Source organism: Podarcis liolepis (assembly GCF_965112155.1).
Source record: "Podarcis liolepis genome assembly, chromosome: Z".
NCBI lineage: Eukaryota > Metazoa > Chordata > Lepidosauria > Squamata > Lacertidae > Podarcis > Podarcis liolepis.
This window is the reverse complement of record NC_139570.1, coordinates 40,765,718-40,787,654: the sequence shown is the minus strand read 5'-3', so window position 1 is coordinate 40,787,654 and position 21,937 is coordinate 40,765,718. Positions and strand designations below refer to the sequence as shown.

The window sequence follows — 21,937 nt, the reverse complement described above, 5'->3', positions numbered from 1 at the left end:
ATGATATTCCATTCCCACTTCAACTCACTTTTCTGGGTTTTCTCCATAACTGCCAGACAGCATTCTGTGCTCACTGAGTATCCTCTGTCCCCACTGACCTATTTTGCCCTCATTGCTGCCCAAGGTATCCCTCCCTGGACAAACATTTTGGTACTTATACAAACCTTGGGGTTTCCTTTTTGTTGGTGCCATTGGAGATGTTTGTGGGCACACGGGTACCACAGTGACAACCCATAGCTTCAGATAAGTCCACTTTGCTAACACAGCCTCTTTCTCCTTCCAGTCAGATATCTACTTCAGAGCCGTAACGGCAGTGAGCGAGCCATCCAACGGCAGTTCCAAGGAGACTAATTCACCTACTACCCCTCAGACACCATCAGTCAATGAAATCCCTGTTTTCTCTCCTTCCGCAACAGAAGGTAAGGAAGGGGCTGAGGCCAACTGGGAATTTGTTGCTTCTGTAGTATGTTCAGCTAAAGCAGTGGTTCTCAATCTGTGGGTCCCCAGATGTTGTTGAACTACAATTCTCATCATCCCTGAGCTCTGGCCTTGCTAGCTAGGGGTGATGGGAGTTGTAGTTCAACAACATCTGGGGACCCACAGGTTGAAAAAGGCTGAGCTAAAGCATCAGTCTTCAAACTTTTTGGGCTTGAAACTGTCCTTTTATCCCAAATCTGCACAATGTCGGACTTAGGGAGATAGGAAGGCATATTTTTCCATTCTGTGTTCATTGCATGCAGTGCTGCTTCTGTTCCACTGCTGTCATCTTCCACCAAAACTGGAGTTATTTGCCTTGCTATCATCTGCAGTGAAATTAACTGATTTGTGTGATTCACCAATTAAATGTGTAAAATGTTGTGGTTTTTTAGCTAAGCCAATTCAGATGCATAGATGTTACATGTTTTATTTCTTTTGTTTTATTTCTTTTTAGCTATTGCTGTTTTTAACCATATTGTAAATACCTATTTTTTAAACTAGTTTTTAAATGGATAATCTTAATGTTTTATTTTAAATTTTTGCAAACTGCTTAGAGGTTTTGCTTTGTTTTGCATTCAAGTGGTATATAAATTTTGTTAAATAAATAAATAAATAAATCTGGCAGAAGAGTGCTAACTTCATATAAAATCGTTTGGTCTTTTTAAGGGAGTATAGGATCAGTTGAAGAAGGATTAGGTGAATTAAGAAAAATGAAATGTGGATCTAATTAATGGAGTCATTTGTTTTACTTATAGGTTATAGAAAACAATGAACACTATAAAGGAAAAAATAGTGTTATATATTATAGTAGATCAAATATTACGTTACATAGAAGATTCTTAATCCTTTTTGTAGAATACTTTAAGAAATGTAATTTGAAATACTGTTCAAGGAATGTAATTTGAAATACTATTCAAGGGGGGGAAGGGTTTAATTTATGTTTATGCTTCAGTCAATATTACTTTTGTAATACAGTGTGGTAAGGAAAAAAATAACAAATTAGAAAAATAATAAAAATAATAAATCAATAAGGCACACCTGGAGGATGTGGACTATTTAAACCCCTTCCAGTCGGGTTTTAGGCTCCACCATGCGACTGAAACTGCCTTGGACATGCTGGTTGATGATCTCTGATGGGCTAGGGACAGAGATGAAAGCTGTTTCCTGGTTCTGCTGGATCTCTCAGCAGCTTTTGATACTGTCAACCACAGTATCCTCCAGGGCCAACTAGGAGGGCTGGGGGCAATGGTTTTGCTCCTTCCTCCTAGATTGTGTCTAGAAAGTAGTGGTGGGGGATTAATGTTCAAACCCCATGGCGCTCACTTGTGGGGTGCCCCAGGGCTCCAAACTCTCCCCCATTCTTTTTAACATCTATATGAAACCGCTGGGTTTGGGCTGGGTGTTCACCAGTAAGCGAATTATACCCAGCTCTACCTTTCTTTTAATTCAGAACCAGTGAAGGCAGTGAACATCCTGTGTGGGTGTCTGTAGGCGGTTGGGGGGAGGGGTAGATGGCAGTCAACAGATTGAGGTTGAATCCCGACAAAACAGAAGTACTGTTTCTGGGGGACAGGGGGCGGGCAGGTGGGGGGACTCCCTGGTCCTGAATGGAGTAACTGTGGCCCTAAAGGACTCACAGCTGTCCATGGAGGCACAAGCCAAGGGCACCAGTGTCCAGGGCAGCTGTCTACCAGCTCCATCTAGTACACCAGCTTGGACCCTACCTGCCCGCACACTGTCTTGCCAGATTGGTACATACTCTGGTTATCTCCCGCTTGGACTACTGCAATGTGCTGTATGTGGAGCTACCTTTGAAGGTGATTCAGAAACTACAATTAATCCAGAATGCGGCTGCCAGACTGGTTACTGGGAGCTGCCACCGGGACCATATAACACTGGTCCTAAAAGATCTACATTGGCTCCCAGTACATTTCCTAGCACAATTCAAAGTTTTGTTGCTGACCTTTAAATCCCTAAATAGCTTTGGTCCTGTATACTTGAAGGAGCATCTCCGCCCCCATCGTTCAGCCCGGACACTGAGATCCTTCTCCGAGGGCCTTCTGGCGGTTCCCTCATTGTGAGAAGTGAGGTTACAGGGAACCAGAGCACACGGGTATGGCCTTCTCGGTAGTCGCACCCTCCCTTGGAACACCCTCCCACCAGATGGCAAGGAAACAAACAATTATCTGACTTTTGGAAGACACCTGAAGGCATCCCAAATAGGGAAGTTTTTAATGTGCAATGTTTTACTGTGGTTTTATAATTTGCTGGAAGCCACCCAGAGTGGCTGGGGCAACCCAGTCAGATGAGCAGCATATAAATAATAAATGATTGTTATTATTATCATAAGGAGGGTAAAAGAGTTTTTTTGTGGACCGCCAACTCACCCGCAAGCCTGCTTATAGTCAACTCCTGCTCCACGACCCTCCTCCTCCTTGTCACTTCAGGTGAAGCTCTGTGCAAAAACATCTACAAGATCCCCCTGAGCAACCTGGTCGGCAGGAGCATCGAACGCCCACTCAAGTCCCCCCTGGTCCCCAAAGTCATCACCACCCCGACGTCGGCCAGCAGCGCCTCCATCCCTGTCGCTCCTTCCCTCTCTTTGTCGCGCATAGAGATCAAAGAAATCGCAACCCGGACACGCAAAGAATTACTTGGTAAAGTAATAGGGCCATCCAGGGGCATAGGCAGCAAGGGATCCTGGCGGCAGCACTGCCAGGCACATTGAGATATTTGGATGTAGCCATGATCTATGTTGGGTGAAAATGCAACACCCTGGTGCTGGAGTTCATTGTATTAGGAACATTGCTTGCCCCCTTTCCTCCTGCTTTCTTACTCTTTAAGCATGAAGTCAAGATGCTATTGACTGACACTGCAGGTACTGATCCCTCACTCAGGCTCGCTTGAATCTCTTGACTGTGGCATGGGCTAGTCTGCTTGTCTGTTCAGGGGCTTGCAGATTTCAGCAGAATATGGTAGCCAAGCCCTCCCCAAGCCCTGTGGTTGTCAGGAATCTGACCTCAAACTGTGTGCCCCTGCATTGTGAGATCAAGGACAATCTGCTCCATTTTGGTGGGGATTGTTGCTCTGCCACCATTCCAGCTCCAAATTTGGAGCTTGTGATTTGTAACTAAGTTGCCGAGGCACTTGAAGAGCCTTAGACCCCTTGGCACCCCAAATAACGAATCCCAGCCTCTCTCGCCAGCTTGGATCTGGAGAGGAGGGCAGTGATCTCCCCTGTCATTGACCAGCAAAGCTCAGCACTATGGCAGTGGTCCAAGCTGGAGAGGAAAGCCAAGAGACTTCTCATCACCCTTTGCCAAAGGCAGCAAAAGGCTCACTACAGTGAGGACAGCAAGACGATTTATAGCTTCCCCCGTCTGTTGTTGTATTACACTTACCAGTGATCACCTCGGAGGCCCCTTTGGGGAACAGCCAGGTGGAATTAGTCATTGACAAATGAAACAATTCCATTTCCTTTACTCTGAGAATTCAGAAGCATTCCTTTCTTCTTCATCCAGGTCTTCTAGACGGCCAAGGTCCCAAGTCGGAGGGAGGACAGAAGCAGAAGAAAACCCCCCAGAAACAGTCAGACCCCAAGCCAGGAACAGTACGGTCAACAAGTAGTGACAGGTAACATATAGAAAGGTGCAATTCTTTGAGGGGCAGAAGCAGCGCTCTGAACAAGAGTCCATATTCTCATTGCATCTGCAGCCCCTAAACTGCCTATTAGGTCAGAATCATGTTGCATACTCCCAATTGAATGCCTTCCTTTAATTCTTTGTAAAACCTGCCAGCAGCAAGGGGTGGGAGGCTTCTAACCACCACCGCCCCCATCCAAGGTCTTGATCCAAATCACACATAGCTAGAGCTGCATAAAGGAGAACTCTCCAGCTGCTTGAAGCAGTATGCTTGTGGACACAAGTTGCTGGGAATTGTAATTGGTGGAGAGTGCTGTTCTTCTTCTGGTCCCACCTGCAGGCTTCTCATTAGGACATCTGGTAGGCCATTGTGAGAACAGGATGCTAGACTAGGTGGTCCTTTGGCCTTATTCAAGCAGGGCTCTTCTTACCTTACATGTAAGGTACATGTGCTACAAAATGTAGTTAAGACCACCAAGTAAAGGTAAAGGGACCCCTGACCACTAGGTCGTGTCGCGGATGACTCTGGGGTTGCGGCGCTCATCTCGCTTTATTGGCTGAGGGAGCCGGCGTACAGCTTCCGGGTCATGACTAAGCCGCTTCTGGCGAACCAGAGCAGCGCACGGAAACACCGTTTACCTTCCCGCTGGAGCAGTACCTATTTATCTACTTGCACTTTGAGGTGCTTTCAAATTGCTAGGTTGACAGGAGCAGGGACCGAGCAACGGGAGCTCACCCCATCAGGGGGATTCGAACCACCGACCTTCTGATCGGCAGGTCCTAGGCTCTGTGGTTTAACCCACGGTGGCACCCGCGTCCCACCAACCAAGAGGATTAGGCAAATTCATGGAGGATAAGCCTATCAATGGCTACTAGCCGCAATGGCTATGTTAGCCCTCCTCTGTCTGAAGCCATCACCTCCAAAGTGTTGTTATTTGTGGACCTTAAGGTCCTCTGCGGGGCATACCAAAAGAGGTGGTCCCATAGGTTTGTGGGTCCTAGGCCGCACAGGGTGGTCCAACTTTTAATAGCAAGTGGACCATGAGTACTTTAACATGGAACCCATAGGCCACACACTGCTTGTCGTGGGGGGAGGTGAGCAAGGCCAAAACCTGACACATACCCAGCTGGGAAGGTGCTAATTAGGCTTTGAGATGGAGGTGAGAGCACTCTAGGATCCTGTCAGATCTGTCATCCTTCCCTGGCTTTGGGAAGGCAACATAAGGGCTGTGGGAGGTGTCAAATGTTGAACTGCCCTGGTCTAGCAAATGGAAGGAGCTGTACATGGTAAGAGAGAATAAACATTTGATCTGCCGTGATCACAGGTTATGGATCTTTTTTGTGGCGGAGGGGAGGGGTGCTAGAATTTTCCTTTCTTGATTTCTGCCTTCCTCTCCACAGGCTCGTTGCATGCTCTTTCGAAAGCACTTCTGAAGAGCGCCACTTCTCCACCAGTTCAGACCCCGACACCACTACACGGGACGAGAGCCCCCAGTCCAGCAGCCTCTTTCAGCTTGGGGCTTCCTTTGATGAAGACACCATTGACTTGAAGTGAAGACAATCTGGACACAGCACTTGCACACCTTCCCAGACCCCCCCACCCCCCCATTTGTTATGACTCTCTAAACAGTATAGAAACATCACACTACATTTCCTGATAATTCTGGAGTACAGAATATATACATAGGCAATCAAGATCCAGAATGCCCAGTATTTCCAGCTTATTCAGATGGAAAGGGCAGGTGGGACGTGGCATATTTTATTCTCCTTGGTTGAATATTAGGGCACTCACCCCATCACAGGAATCTCAGCTGGTGGAGCAGACGAGTTTTAATCAGTTAATTGATTAAAGCGTATATGACTTAAACATTAGTTTTCAGTTTAAAAAGGCTGTCCACATTTGGGGGAATCGGAGAACTTGTTATAAACTCCACAGTGACACAAAGCTGGGAGATCCTCCTAAGCCCCCCCCCAAACACATTTTGTAGGAACATAGGGAGCCGCTGTATACCAGTCAAACCATTGGTCCATCTAACTCAGTATCGTCTGCACTGAATAGCAGCAACTCTCCAGGGTTTCAGACTATGGTCATCCCAAATCCTACCTGGAGATGCCAGGGATTAGACCTGGAGCCTTCTGCAGGCAAAGCAGATTCTCCACCACTGAGCTAGGGCCCTTCCCTAAGCCAGCAGGCTGTGCTGCAATAGGAACTTTGGCTGGGGGCACAAGTGGCCTCGGAGGAGGACCCATATCTCCTGCAAGAGGAGAGAGGGTGACATTTCCCTTGCTCGGTTTGTTGCAACAACTTTATAAGTGGGAGGGAGATGGCCGAGGAGGGAAAAGCTCCACTCTCTCTCTCTTACATTGCTAAAGGGCTAGGAATGAGGAAGAGGGAAAGTTGGGTGCTGTACATCCCACTAACCCAAAGCAGGATTTAGCTTCCAGGCTCCCCATCTTCCCAAGCTCCTCTTTTTGCCAAAGAGAAGCTCTGCGCCCTTCCTCTTCTTTCATCATGCTGCCCAGGAAGACTCACAAACAGCATCATTCCTTCATTTCTGAATGGTGCATCCATATGTCACAGGACGCACCATCTCAGAATAGGCCTTGTGAAGGGGATGACCCTTCTATGACCAACTGCAATTTTTAAGACGTGCTTAAATTAAAAATTATTGATTTAACAAAAAATAAAATCTATGTTACCTGATTAGAAAGACTTTTTAATCAGTTTAATCTACTGTGATTAAACAGCGGTCCTTATCTCTTCAGACTAGCATAGCAGGTAGCCAGGGAAGGTTGTAGTGTTTTAAGTAACGTCTTAAACCATTAATTTGCCCCAGTTCCTTCCCCGCACTCACTTGGCAATCTGGATACTTTATTTGGAGTAGCTGATGCAGACGTGAATGGCGAAACTCTTCCTCACATTCACAGCAAAAAAAAAAAGGTTGGGATGATCAGACTACAAATAAATTCTGTGCCCTCCAAAAGTATAAATGTTTTGAGTGAGCAGGCAACCCTCATCCTGGTCTCAGGACTATTGGCACATTTGCTGATTAGCTAAAATGATTATCCACAGACACCAGGTAAGAGCTGCATTCCTGGGGTGTGGGGGGTGCATTGAAGAGGAAACACTGCTCCAGGGCATTTACACTCCTCTTGCTTCTGCTGAACAGACTTTGGGGGGCATTTGTATTTCCAAAACCTGCCAAACCTCTTTAACAGGGAAGAGATGTGCATGCTGCATGGGAAGGGAAATCTCTTCTCGCTCTCGCTCTCCCCCCTCCCTCCCTCCCCCCCTTTCAGAAATCTCAAAGACAACAACCTGTCTTCCCTCTCACATTGCCCTTAGCTGTCCACATACTGCTCTTTTCTGAGAAGAAAATGGAAGTTGGATATGGAAAGCTGGTGCAGCATGGAAAATACCATTTGATGATAGTTCTCCGTCTGCAGAATATATGCTCCTGCCACATGGGAGGTGTTGAACCCCAAAGGCCTTTGCTCCCCACTTACCTTCTCTTGATTCATTTCCTTCTTCTTCTTTTTATAAAGTTGCAGACACTGATTTATACAACTTCACACAGATCAACTTAAACTACCTGTCCTGTGAGGGATCCCATCTTGCTTCCATGGGGGGTGAGGGAACGGAGTCTTTCTTATGTATGTATGTATTTATTTATTTTCCTGCTCTTAAAGCAACTGATCAATAAACGAAGCAATACTTTTAATTAACGATGTGCTTAGAAAAAGGACAGAACGGCCTGCCTTTGCCACAAAGCAGGGCTTTTATGGCATAGCAATAGATGAGAGAGATTTCAGCTTGCCGTGTGATAGAATGGTTAACTTTTCATTTTTAAAGAAAAACAGGTTTATTGCAGGGTATTTTTTTTTTAATGGCAAAGGCATGTGTCTGCTTTGGGACTGGAAGTGGGTGGGTCTGGAAAGGGATCCTAGCAGGGCAGAAGTGTGAAATTCCGCTTGGTTCCTGCTTACAGATTTCGAAGTTGCAGCTTCCCTTCTCCTACCTCCTTTGCCCACCAATATTCCATGAGTCCAGCCCCTCTGTCCCCTCTATTACACAATTGCCTTACATTTGCCAGTAGAACAGAGCACTTAATCCATCCTTGGTGAGATGCTTGTAGCAATTTAAAACAGTTCAACATTGTGCCCATTAGATACAGGAGCCATGGCATCTGCTAAAGGTGACAACATAGCTGTACAGGTTAGCTTGTTGCATGTAGCCTGCTCAAGTATGTGCAGAAGCTGCATGACTTAAATTTCCAACTTGATGCAAGTGGACTGAACCCTTAGCAACGGAAAAGCTTGCAGTTGCTGTTCAGGTGAGATGGGGTGGGCGGGATCTCAAGTCTGACAAACTCAGGCCTCCTCTTTGCATAGGGAAAAGGAATGCAATGTCATGTGTGTACATCATAGTGCTTTGTGATGTTGCCATCTTGACAGCCAGTTGGCATTGCCAGTAGCAAGTGAGATTGGTCACCTGTCTGAGCCTGATTAACAGGCCTACTGAGTCCCAGATTCAGCTCAATCACTCACAGTAGGAAACTAATGATGGCTTAAGAACTGTGTGAGTGAAGAAGCCACACCTTTTACTCTCTTACCTAGAAGCTCTTAACTTGAGCTGACATGTGGATGACGCCTCCCTCCACACATACATGGGAGGAGAGTTAGGCAGAGCCTTTTCCAGATTTGTAGAATCCCTACCAACAGAAGTGCTGTACATCTAAGTAGTTAGAGCACATAACTTTGCATGCGAAAGCACCCAGCTTTTCTTAAATAAAAACAAAAAGCACCGGGAGGTTTTTAGTGTTGGGGAACCTTTGGCCCTCTAGATGTCTTTGAACTACAGCTCTCATCAGCCCCAGCCAGTGTGGCCAGTCGTCAGGGATGATGGGAGTTACAGTCCATCAACAGCCGGAGGGCCAGAAATTCCCACCACCTACCTTAGACCTTGTTGGGCCCTTGATGGAGGAACTGAGACTCTGGCTTGATGCCTCTGCTTAAATGAAATCATTTCCCCCTATTTCCCTCCTTCGCCATTGTAGGCCATTTTTGTTTGTTTGTTTGTTTGTTTGTTTGTTTGCTTGCTTGCTTGCTTGCTCCTGCACAAGAAATTCTAATTTGGGAGTTACACCACATCAAGTAGGTTCATGTCAACATCTAAGCGGCATCATCCCTTTCCAGCACCCTCATTCATCTTCCCACTGGCAATTCTGATCTCTCTAGTGCAAGCCCTGCTTGAAAACGTGCCACAGGGAATGTCCTCACTGCAGAGTGGATTTTATCCCAACAGCAGCATTTGTTACGGATCAGAGCATGGTAGGAAGGCACTACATCAGGTACGTGTTCCCCTAGGAGGTAGAAGCTCCCTATGAGAAAACTGCTTGGGTGGGGTCAGTGTGTAAGATGTAGGCCAGTCCTATGGGCAGCTGCAACAGCTTGGCACCTAGAAGGCTGTCTTATACCGAACTAGTCCATCGTTCCCTCTAGTTCAGTATTATCTACACTGAATAGCAGCAGTCTATGAGGGTTGCAGGCAATGACATTCCCAGCTGCAGACATTCTTGAGATGCTAGGGTTTGAACTGTGAACATTCTACATACAAAGTGTGTGTTCTAACAACAGAGCTCTAGCCCCTTAAAAGCAAAGTAAGATTCTAGTCCTCATCATTCTGAACAAAGGGCTGAATTAAATAAGAACATTGGAAGCTGCCTTATCCCCAGTCAGCCCACTGGTCTATCTAGCCCACTGTTGTCTACACTGACTGGCAGTGGCTTTCAGGAAGGTGTCCTTACCAGGCCTGCCTGGAGATTCCATTGGGGATTCAACCTGTGTGTCAAGCAGATTCTCTACCACTGAGTGATTATGTCCCTTTGAGACTTGGCTTGAAATAGTTTGGCTCGGGGGAGGGAGGATTAAAGCTCCTCCTGCACACCCCACTCCTCTGAGATATTCCATAACTGAACATCTGGCATTTCCTTCTTTGTCTTGATGTAGCTATTTGTTTAGCATCTATTGCTTTTTCATTTGTTTGGTAACTAGGGAGTGCTAATGCTAGAATGTTGCTGATGAATCCTCTTTTTGGCTTTCTGGACCTGCTGATACCTTGCATTTTCTCTTTCCGTGACAATAACTATATAGTTATCTATACGGTACCTGGAGATGGAGACATTTTGGGGGGCACGGCAGCTTTTAATGGAAGGTCACCAGCCTCCTCTAAACACTGGCCTCAATACAATCTGCGCTTCTCTTCCCACTGCTCCCCCCCCCAAGAGTCAGTTCTCACAAGGACCTCTCTCCCTCTCTGGTTGCAGCACTGACTCACAAGGTAGCCTTAGGTGAGTGACTGTGCCTCTTAAATGAGTGTTCTGCTATAGGGATGAGGTTGTAAGAACATGTACAACCAGCCTAATGGTAATAATAACTGCAGTGGCATCGTCCCCTGTCTACAGCTTACTTTTGAATAGTAAGCACGTTCCCCTTGCCCTTCCTATCAGTTGGGAACATTTGAGAATTGGATTTGTCTCTTTGTTTATCCATTTGTGCTTGAAGTGTTCGATCATGCTTATAAGGCTGAGGGGAGAAGATTAGTCCGCTTGCTGCTGTCACAACAGCCCCTACTTCCAGCTCGCAAGAAGTTCCAGCTGTTCCTAAGGGGGTGTTATATGTGCAGGTCTCCCACATCTGCTCTGTCACCAGCCAGTCCAATAGATCCAATACATCTCATTTTTTCTGACTATATCTTTGTGTTTGCAAAGGCAGCTCTGGAGGACAAAGCCAGCATTCAGGCTTGTTCTCAAACATTACTAGTGCAGATGATCTATACTTTTCTATCCGGTCTTCCTCCGAAAGAGCTGCCTCAAAAAAAAAAAAAAAGGCTGATTACAGTAGGTGCCCAGGTGATGCAACAGCGTTTGCTGCCCCCAGACCATCCACTGTTGCCAAATAAAAAAAGTCTGTGATCTAATAGATCTCAAAGCAAGGAACATCATTTGCCAGAATAGTTGGCAAAGTTTGCCTCTTACAACCCAGTCCTTGTGGCACTAAAGGTCCTTGCCGTGATTGTAGCATTAATCTCTCCCTCTCTCTCTCTCTCTCTCTCTCTCTCACACACACACACACACACCCCCCTACCTTTGCATGTCTGTCCTGTATGTGCCATTTGACACTTGATGAACCCGAAGGTCCACATGTCCTTCCCCCACCACAACCCAGTGGCATTCTTGTGTGTCCAAGTGAGCAGGATTTTATCTTTCTTTCTTTTTTTAAAAAAGGGGTGGGTGGGGTGTTTTCTGCAGGTTTGGACTTCCTAATATTTATTATGTATTTCTCTTGCCAGAAGGAAAGCACTCACAAATGCTAACGTTTGTATAAAACAAATTTGTTGTCTACCCTGGTTGCTTGTCCCCCCCACCCTTCCTTATAAAAAGCCCTCAAGCAGAATCCAGCACAACTCATGGTTGGCGACAAACAGCCTTCTTTGGCAAGGGAACTGACTTCCGAGTAAAGCTGCAGTCATGGGACCCCCTATCAAGTTGTTGGGGGGCTTCCTTTTTATGATGGGTTTCCTTAACCCCTGCTGTTAGGAGACACTCTTGTGTGTAGGAGGGGGTGATTTGCCTGAAATTGGGGGAGTTCGGTGGAGCTTGAGGATTTCATTAGGCTCCCTACTCCTCTATTCTAGCAGTGACTGGGCTTTAGTGCCGAGTCAACCTGTGTAGGCACAATTAAGTCCGTCTGAATTCAGTGAAATTGGGCAGATCTGAGGCCTATGCAAGTTTCCTCAGAACTAAGTCTCAGGGGAATCAGGCCTTGTTCCCTGGAAAGTGCGTTTCATGAACCCCGCCTTGCAATAGTCATAGGAAGCTGCCTTGTGCTGGGTCAGACCATTAGGTCTACCTAGCTCAGTAGTGTCTGCATTTACTGGCAACAGCAGCCCAAGATTCTGGACAGGTTGCCTTCCAAGCACTACCTGGAGATTCCAGGGCTTGAGCCTAGCTCTGACCCTGAGCTACAGCCCTTTCCCATCCTCTGCATGTTTACTTGGAAACAGGTGCAAATGTGTTCCATCAAGCTTAGTCCTTAGGTCATCATCCATAAGGCTGCTGCTTTCGTCGCACCAAACTTTTGCTGGATCCTGTCCCTTGACTGTTATCTAGTGGGGTTTTGTACTTTTCACCGATTATGTACTGTTGGGCTGTGGCTTCCCCTCTTGTGAGTCTCAAAGTTTAAATTACCACCAAGTGTCTTAAACTCGATTGTATTGCCATTGTTTTTAAATGCTAAAGTAATAATGTATTGTTATTATTTTTATTATTGTTTTCCCTCTTTTGTGTTTTCAAATGTAGCCTGTAAAGAAAGAGAATCACAATACAAATATAATGGCAGAAATCTGTTCTAAAAGTTCCATAGACCACAGCTGTAAAATGAACTGTAGGGTTTTTCTTTTCTTTACTTTACTTCCTTGATATGTAATAAATATTTATGACATTTGGTCTCTTCTTCTGCCCCCTTGGGGTGCACATTTGTAACAAATGAGACAAACATAAGATAGACAACACCATAGATTATCACTCATGTTGGTCACACTCCTTGACACTGATATTTGGGGGGGGGCGGGGGTGGAGAAAGCAATCTTGTACACACCTGCAAGTCTCATTGAATTGTGTGGGACTTGCATTTGAGGAGACATTCACAGGATCAGGCAGAAAGACTTAAAACATGCACCAGGCATGTGTCTGCTAGGTGTTGCTCACTAACAATGCAAGCTGCAGTTCAGCAGCATCTGAAAGGTCAAAAATTCCCCCCACTTGACGGAAAGCAGGAAGGAAGGAAGGAAGGAAGGAAGGAAGGAAGGAAGGAAGGAAGGAAGGCTAGCTTCTTTTGGTAAACGGTATATTTTTGGGGGAAATCCTTTGCCATCAAAGATTTCTTACTCAGTAGAAACATCTAAACCTCAAAACCATTTTCTAAAGTGCACCTTAAAAATAAAACCCCAAGCCATCTCTACTCTGTTTTAAAAGAAATGTAAAAAAATAAGCATTATTAAAAAGGCAATTCATAATAAAATACGTAATAACATATTCTGGTTAACAATTTCACTAATGAATTGGTTAGATTGTGCCCAATATTTCAGTTACTAGATACTGGGTGGGAGAAATCCTCCAGTGTGTTTTTTTCTACCACAAGCCCACAAAAACGGCACACACGTTCTTATACTCCATTCTACACCTTTCAGATTAAGGATGACCGACTCAGTGCAGGAGACCCAAGTGAAAAATGTGTCTAGGAGGAAATTTAAGAATAGATTTGAAAGTAGAAATTGTAATGAATTCTAACTGGGAGAGGGGAATGTGCATGAATCCCCACTCCTGACCTGGAAGCTCCCTCCCTCCCCCCCCCCCCATAAACTCAACATCCTGGAAAACTAGTTGATGAGCAGAAGTTTATGTTCTGGTCAAAAAATGGGACAGTAGACCTCCCTAGTTTGTCCCTCGGTGTTATTTATGGCACTCAATATTAACTGAACATTAATAAAACAAAGATGATTTGCCCAAAGCATCAGATGGAATTCAATATATTGGTTTATTCCACGTAGCACCATATCCTTGAACTTTTATTCCACAAAACAAGATTAGAAGTCTGGAAACAAAGACTTTGGAACCTTACTAGCAGAACTGGGTCCAATCCCTATCCACCCCATCACATGATTTTAGATGGAGTCACCTTGGGGCAGAGATTGACAAGAAATGCAATCATGGGAATGAGCTTTATCATTTCCCAGTTACAGCACTACTGACCTCCTGAACAGGACTCAAGAACCGGGGGGGGGGGGGAATAGTGGGCAGCAGTATGTCGAAACCCATTCAGTTTTAAAAAATCATCCCACGTGATTGCCCAGGTTCAACGTTCCGTGTGCAAATCAGAACAAACCTTTGGCCGCTTTAAAATCTACACATACCATGGAAAGAACTGGTAGCATACCACTTCAGACAGCATGGGTGCATCTCATTTTAAAATGCTGCTGTTTGTGTGAGAAACCTTGGGGTGCAAAATAGTCTGGTGACGTTGGCTAAGTCAGACCCTGTTTCCCTCTTTTGCTAGGTTTTTTGTGCGCGTTGTGTGCAATGCTCAATGTGCCTTTTCAGGACTCTTTGCCTCACTCCTCTACACCTATAGAGTAGGCCCAGGTTACACAGAATTAGAAGGTAGTTCGTGAGAGCTTTCTAAACACAGAGAGAAAGGAAGTGACAGCAGAGAGAGGTAGTCATGGCAGAAAGAGGAAGAGGTTGAGCCCAGGGGAGAGGGCACCCACTTTTGGCTCTAGCCCCACCTACTACCAGGATGACCCTCCCATCAGGTCCCCCCCTCCCGAGGAATACAGTCCTCAGCAGAAGAAGAAAAGGCTGGCCACACAGAACATGGCCAACGAACAGAGAAAAGCAATGTTTTGTTCGAAACCAATTCTTAATCGCCTTGTTCTAGATGTCAGAAAACTGAACAATGCCTGCCATTCTGTAATACTGTATGTGGTGCTGTAATACTGAAAAGTGGTAGGTCATTGCCCCACACAAAATGAACCTGCCTTTCATCTTGACCACACCTACACCCCAGACAGTTCTCTGGACCCAGTTGAACCCGGTGAAGACTTTACATTCGTGCAAATCTCTGAAGAAGGGTTGGGTCCCACCAGCCACCACCACCCACACCTTAAGTCCAAGACCAAGGGGAAAAGTTCTCCCACTAAGATTGCAAACAGCTAATGTGATCTTTGGAAGTAGGCCTCTATCTCTTCTAGGCTTTTCCCTCTGGTTTCAGGAACGAAGAGTATGGTAAAGAGCACGTTGGAGAAACACATGGCACAAAACAACCAGAAAGTACCATGAGGCGTCAGGAAAACCTGGGGCAGAAGAGAAAGAGATGTCTGATTAAGAACCAGAAGCAGTACCAAGGTGGTTGAGCTGTACTCTTGAGATGGCAAATGGGGAACCTTTGACCTTCTAAGTGTAGATGAATGACAACTTACATTATCCCTGGCTATCAGCCACACTTGCTAGGGCTCATGGGAGGTGTACTTCAGCAACATCCAGAGGGCCAAAGGTTCCCCATGCCCAACATAAGAGAATGTTTTCTCATCCAGAATATCCCTGCATGCAGAAACCTAGCATGTCTGTAGTAACTGCAGACACAGGCTGATGCTCTCAGTAAGCATGAGAACTCTGTCGCAAAAGCAGCCGAGACTCCTAGTCCTTCCACTGGCTACGTCACAACGTGGTTACCGCTTTTCACCCTAGCAGGATCCTTGCATATGGTAGGCAAAAAGAACAACAACCCATTTTTGCCACTGGCATGTGGCCCCCAGAAGGTTGCTGAAAAGAAAATGGGGGCCACTGCTCCCACTCCTGCTGTAAACTGTTCTGCTGTGATCCTTGCTTACCATGAGGTCATGGAACTCCTTGGTGATCAGAAAAGCCATGAGCCAATTTGTTAAGACGCAGGCACCACTGGCTACGCCTCGAGCTCGGAGAGGGAATATTTCAGACATCAACAGCCATGGGATCGGGCCCCAGCCCAAGGCAAAGCCTGTAGGTTGCAGAGGAAGGAGAAAGTGAACTCATTGACAGCAGAGTTAGTAGATGTTTCCCTGAACTGAGCAAGGTCAGTACAGTGGTACCTCGGGTTACAGACGCTTCAGGTTACAGATGCTTCAGGCTACAGACTCTGTTAACCTCAGGTTAAGAACTTTGCTTCAGGATGAGAACAGAAATTACATGGCGGCAGCAGGAGGCCCCATTAGCTAGAGTGGTGCTTCAGGTTAAGAACAGTTTCAGGTTAAGAACGGACCTCCGGAACGAATTAAGTTCTTAACCCGAGGTACCACTGTAATGAACAGGCAACCCTGATTAGAAACCAGAAAGATACAACTAGTCAAGGCTTCCCCTCTTCCTCACATGTTATCTAGCAACACGCTGTAGCTGAAGGAGAGAAGGGAAGCAGAGCCACCTCATCAGTCCAGCTTGGAAGCCAGCGTCCATTGGGCTCTTCTCTCCATCAACAGTCACTTGATAGCAGCCATTTCATTAGGCTAAAGGAGGAGAAGAGAAGCAGTGCCACTCTATCAGCTCAGCTTAAAGAGGAGCAACTTTTGGCTGCTCAGCTGAACTCTTCACATCATAGCTGCCATTATAAGAAAGAAATAGTGCCAAGTTTGCTTCCCCCTGCTCCTTTCCCAATTCTTTTCCTTTCCTTTCATGACATGCCATGCAGTGTGTAAGACTGCAGGGACTGTATTATCAATTTTCATAAGCTGCCCTGGGAGGCTTTTGGATGAAGAGCAGGGTAAACACACTTGAAAATAATAATGCAAGGTTATGTTTAAGAGGTCGACTTGAGTGAGGCGGGAGTTCTATTCCCAGGACTGGCACCAGGGGGTAGCCATTGCTTGGCAAGAATCTAAGACCACACCCCAGCAGGTACACAACAACCCCCATAGCCACCCAACCTTGCTGCTCTCCTTCTTCGTTGCCTCTTCCTGTTTGCCTGCCCTTCTCCAAGTCAGCAAGCAGTGATGGTAAGGAGGAGAGGTATCCGCCACCACTCACACAATATGTTGTCTCTTTCTGAGCAGTAGCGCAGCTCAATGCAAGCGAACAGCCAGCAGCAACAGCAATGTGGAGGAGGTTGTGCAACCCAGGGGGAGGCTCCCTCAACAGCATCTTCAAAAGAGCCCCCGTCAGGCCCCTCCACCTAGCTTTCAAGACCCCAGGACCCACACCCTCCTTGCACACTTTTGCCTGGCCGGAATGTGTCATTGAACTCAGATCATGCCACTTGCTTGCATGGATGGAGGATAGAGAGGGGTGTCTGAATATGTGTGTAGAAACCAGCCTATTGTAAAGCTGAACATGTGTTGCTCTGGCCCTACCCACCACCAGCACATGACCCTTGCAAAACACTGCCCCCCCCCAAATGGGACCCTCTGGCTGAAGAACGTTTCCCTACCCCTAAGGTCTATGCTCCACAAGCACTAGGCTACCAATAAGCAGGTCATTAATCTGACCTCAAAAAAGCTGGACTCCAGCGAAGGAGGAGGAATCAAGGGCTTTGTCATGATCAAACAGGACTCTTCCGACATGTGTATTTCCTCTGTCTGCATCACCTGCTGCTGCTGCAGCAGCAGAGAGGGCATTCTGGTGTGGGAAGCATCCACGTAGTCAAAGCATAATCAACCTTTACTATGTGGCTGGGAAACTCCTCAAGGCTCCAAAAGACCCAGAATTCCCTAGGTGGATGGATCTATATAGACTAGCTTTTGTGGGTACAGCAACCACAGCAAAAGTGCCCACTAACCCATGACGAAGAGGCCCAGGCTCAACACCGCCAGCCACGCAAGGTGGTGCTCTTCTTCCACAACAGCAGCACTCAGAATGGAGCTTGGTGGGTTGGCATGGGAGGAGTTGATGGGGACTGGGAGAGCCATTTTGCAATAGACCGCGAAGATGGCAGCACTGATAGCCATAATGAACCCTGGGAAAGATGAGATAAATAGTTAACAGAACACCTAGTTATACTGTTTGGGAACAAGAGTGCATGTAACAAGAGCAGTGCTGGATCAGAGCATCCTTAGCCTCCCCCCCCCCACACACACACAAGCACAAAGAGAGAGAGAGAGAGAGTGTGTCCTGCCGGTGATTATGTCCATCCACTGACCTAAGGCCCTAAAGCTAGTTGTTTCAAGCACATAAAAGCTTGCCTTGCTGGACATCCACCTCCAGAAAATTTTATCCAGCTGTTCATGGTGTTCCTCATTAAATTAACTTGCAAAGGCACAGAATCCTACACTTCACACTGGAAGGGTAGCTTTTCTGCAATACCTGATACGACCAGAAGGACTTTTCGACCTTTTCTATCAATAATAAGAGCAGCCACAGCAGTGAAAAAGACTTGGATGGATCCCACAATGATGGAAGCAGCACCACTCTCCTGAAAACACAGAACAGCAAGAAGTAAATAAAAATCTCAAATATTCTCAAATCTTCAAATATTTGAAAATGTGTGATGCAGCAGCAAAGAAAAGCTAATGCTATTCTAGGCTGCATCAACAGAAGATCAAGGGAAGTAATAGTACCACTCTATTGTGCCTTAGTCAGACCACACTTGGAATACTGTGTCCAATTCTGGGCATCTCACCAAGATATGAATGAGAATGGCTGCATCCAAGGTTTCAAGAGGACAGAGGAGCCCCCCACCTTGAATTTGGCTTCTTCAAAGATGGTTTCTGCATAAAACATGATGGCATTGATCCCCGACACTTGCTGGAAGAACATCATGGCGATACCAATGAAGAATGGCTTGTAAATGGCTGGATTCTTAAACTCGGCCAGACTCAGCTCCTCCTGCAAAGGAAGACGTAGCCAGTGTTTCAGTGTTGAGGGGCAACTGTACCCCTCTGGGGTCTGAGGTAGAGATCCCAGCACCCTGGCTGCAGATGTCAGGGACTGAACTAGGAATCTTGGTCCATGAGGACAACCAATTTGGCCAGCTGGGCCATTTCACCAAAACCATGCCCACCTGCCCATCAGCTGATGTCAATCCTGCTGGGTACTGTTTTGCCAGCACGTTCCCTGCAGGGAAACGTGAGCAAAACAAACCCCTGCAGAGTGGAGGATTGCACCCTTCACTCATCAGCTGGGGAGCAGAGAGTTCAGCGCTGCCAGTTGCTGCTTCGCCACTATGTTCCCTGCAGGGAGAAACACGATGACAATGCAGACCCCTACAAAGGGAAGGGTTGAACCTTCCCCACTCATCAGCTGCCGAGCAGCAAGTTCAATCCTGCTGGCTGGCCACAGGGAATGCAAAGTGGCAAAGCAGACCTCACCCCAGCCCCCCTGCAGGTCAGCTGTAACAGGGTGGACATGACTGTAAGTGGCTGTACCAGGCCACCCCCTGTTCCGTTTGCAAAACTGCTGCTGATTCCTGTGCAGTTCCAGCAAGGGGTTGACTACTGAGCAGTTCAGCAGCAGAGGAAAAGAATGTCAGGGGGCAGTTAGCATCTGCGAGATTATACCAGGAGGTAAAAGGTAAAGGGACCCCTGACCGTTAGGTCCAGTTGTGGGCGACTCTTGGGTTGCAGTGTTCATCTTGCTTTACTGGTCAAGGAAGCCGGCATACAGCTTCCAGGTCAGCATGACTAAGCCGCTTCTGGCAAACCAGAGCAGCGCACGGAAACGCCGTTTACCTTCCTGCCGGAGTGGTACCTATTTATCTACTTGCACTTTGACATGCTTTTGAATTGCTAGGTTGGCAGGAGCTGGGATCGAGCAACAGGAGCTCATCCTGTTGTGGGGATTCGAGCCGCCGACCTTCTGATTGGCAAGCCCTAGGCTGTGGTTTAGACCACAGCGCCACCTGCATCCCTATACCAGGAGGAGCAGATGGCAAATACTTCAGACTTACACCCTCCTCCCCTGAAAAGCCTAAAGCTGGAGAGAGCTGAGCTAGCAGGGGGAAGAGGCAGATCTATTCTCCTGCCACCTTTCCCACCCTTGCAACCCAAGAACGTGTCCGGTTTCAGTATAGTTCCGGCTCCACTTACCTGTCCTTCGGCATTCACTTCAATCTCCCTGCATTCCCACTCATGGTCCACCAGGGGCCCCCGCAGGAACTGCAGAGCAGCAATGGCCTCTGGCCGCTGATTCCGGCTCAGCAGGAAGCGAGGCGTTTCGGGCATGAAAGCCACAAGTACAAGCATAAAACATGGTGGGACGGAACACAGTACGGCCAGCCAGCGCCAGTCCAGCCCTGTGCCTGAGGGAGGAGACCCAAAAGAAGAAGAGCCGTTCTTAGGGGCAAGGAATAAAGGACACTTGGCAGCTTTTGTCATGCCCAGAGGGCTAAATGCAAGCTGGTGCACGTTATAGCTGCAAACAGCTCCCCCAGCATTCAAGTGATGTATTCCGTTAAGACAGAGTGCCTGTTGGTGCCCGTGGTGGGTAAGGCTAGAGGCAAACATGAGAAAGGAATGCAGATATTGCCTTTGTACAGTAGGCTAGTATCTGCACACATTCTCACACACCAACTCTCTACCAATCATTCAGGCAAGCAAGAGGCATGATCAGAATTCAAGGACACTTTCCACCCAAGCAGAAATTCTCAAAGGTATGAAAGCAGGCAGTCATACCCTCTCCTTTCAAGGTACAGTGGTACCTCGGGTTACAGACGCTTCAGGTTACAGACTCCGCTAACCCAGAAATAGTACCTTGGGTTAAGAACTTTGCTTCAGGATGAGAACAGAAATTGCGTGGTGGCAGTGTGGCAGCAGCAGGAGGCCCCATTAGCTAAAGTGGTACCTCAGGTTAAGAACAGTTTCAGGTTAAGAATGGACCTCCAGAACGAATTAAGTTCTTAACCTGAGGTACCACTGTACTCCACTCCCTCTTCCCACTCAGTTTCCCACAACATTCTGTGGCAACTCCATCCACAGATGTTGGTTGGTGTACTTGTATCCCACGATGATGTGTGCAAGAGAAAATGTGCAAACCCAAGAACACAACAGAGCCTCATGGGTGTACCTGCTATATAAGCTCCCAAGATGCCAGTCACCACCATCAGCTGAACGCACGATCCTAGCATCCCTCGAACTTTGGAGTGGGCTATTTCAGAAATATATACCTACAGCATGGACAAAAGGGGAAGGGAGTCTTGTTCAAGTCATACAGAGAAAAGGATATATTTTATTTGTTTTTGCATTTGCAGAATTTTGCATTTTTTTTCAATACAACAAGAAAAAAGAGAGGGCAGGTCAGTAGTGTATCCCTGTTTTTCTTATAGAATCAAGGCAATCAGAGACAGGTGTATGTAGATACAGGTGACAAAATCAGAATCAAGTACTGAAATTCCCTAATTAACAGTGCAATTAGGCCTCTGGGCCTGAAATTCCCCATCCCCTTAATAGATAATACTGAGCTAGATGGGTCAATGGTCTCCAAATCAGTAAAATGCAGATTCTGGCATTCAGCAGATGGCTCTCTTTCCACAAAACTGCAATGAGAAAGGACAGGGCAGACCATCTCTTACCGGGACCACCAAGGATGTTACCCCACTGGCCAAGCCATTCAGTAGCCGGCCCACATAAAGCATCCAGACATTCTGAGCTGAGATTATGATTGTGAAGCCAAAAACGAATGGGATGGCACACAGCATCAGGGTAAGCTTCCGGCCAAATTTATCCACGACATATCCCCCCAGAATCCCGCCTGCAGCAGCACCCAGCGTTACGATAGACTGCAAAAGAAAAAGAAAAAAGGAACTGACTCTCACAACTGAACAGTTTCTGATTGTAGATTCCTGCCCCTTTCGATCACATTAACTAACCCAAGATTTGGTGTACGCAATGATGGCACAGTATAAATGACATTTATATCTGACCTATCCTGCAAGGTGTTCGGAGGCGACATACACACCTCTCCCCTGCTCTGTACAAGGTGACTTCCTATGTTCCTGTTTGATTCAGCAAGACTATTGAGGACTAGAATCCTACTTTACTTTTAAGGGAGGGGGCCCTAGCTCTATCGTGGGACATCAGCTCTGCATGCTTATGGTCCCAGGTTCAATCACCGGCATCTTCAAGTTGGACTGTGAGGGAATCTCTGCCTAAAACCCTGGAGAGCTGCTGACAGTCAGTGTAGACAGTACTAAGCTAGATGAGCCGATGTACTGGTTTGGTAGAAGGTAGACAGAGACTCTGGAGAGCTGCTGACAATCAAGAGTGCTGGACTAGATGGAAGAATGATCTGACTCAATAAACC

The 21,937-nt window shown here is 46.7% G+C and overlaps 2 protein-coding genes across 10 annotated transcripts in view; one reads left to right on the top strand and one right to left on the bottom strand.

Moving 5' to 3' along the window:
- The window catches only part of GARNL3 (GTPase activating Rap/RanGAP domain like 3), a 102,969-nt gene extending 90,346 nt beyond the window's left edge, over positions 1–12,623 (top strand). For all 5 annotated transcript variants that reach the window (XM_083485806.1, XM_083485809.1, XM_083485808.1 and 2 more), the window contains 4 exons: positions 284–419; positions 2,925–3,134; positions 3,999–4,110; positions 5,520–12,623. In XM_083485806.1, the coding sequence (XP_083341932.1) occupies positions 284–419; positions 2,925–3,134; positions 3,999–4,110; positions 5,520–5,673 (612 nt within the window). In that variant the 3' untranslated portion in view covers positions 5,674–12,623. The remainder of the gene's footprint in view (positions 1–283; positions 420–2,924; positions 3,135–3,998; positions 4,111–5,519) is intronic.
- The window catches only part of SLC2A8 (solute carrier family 2 member 8), a 20,484-nt gene continuing 7,773 nt past the window's right edge, over positions 9,227–21,937 (bottom strand). For 4 of the 5 annotated variants that reach the window (XM_083485936.1, XM_083485935.1, XM_083485937.1 and 1 more), the window contains 8 exons: positions 21,207–21,413; positions 20,702–20,801; positions 19,726–19,937; positions 18,380–18,526; positions 18,005–18,113; positions 17,481–17,657; positions 15,568–15,713; positions 9,227–15,030 (listed from right to left, as the gene is read on the bottom strand). In XM_083485936.1, coding sequence (XP_083342062.1) covers positions 14,890–15,030; positions 15,568–15,713; positions 17,481–17,657; positions 18,005–18,113; positions 18,380–18,526; positions 19,726–19,937; positions 20,702–20,801; positions 21,207–21,413 — 1,239 coding nt within the window. In that variant the 3' untranslated portion in view covers positions 9,227–14,889. The remainder of the gene's footprint in view (positions 15,031–15,567; positions 15,714–17,480; positions 17,658–18,004; positions 18,114–18,379; positions 18,527–19,725; positions 19,938–20,701; positions 20,802–21,206; positions 21,414–21,937) is intronic. The other variant, XM_083485938.1, reaches the window with a different exon arrangement.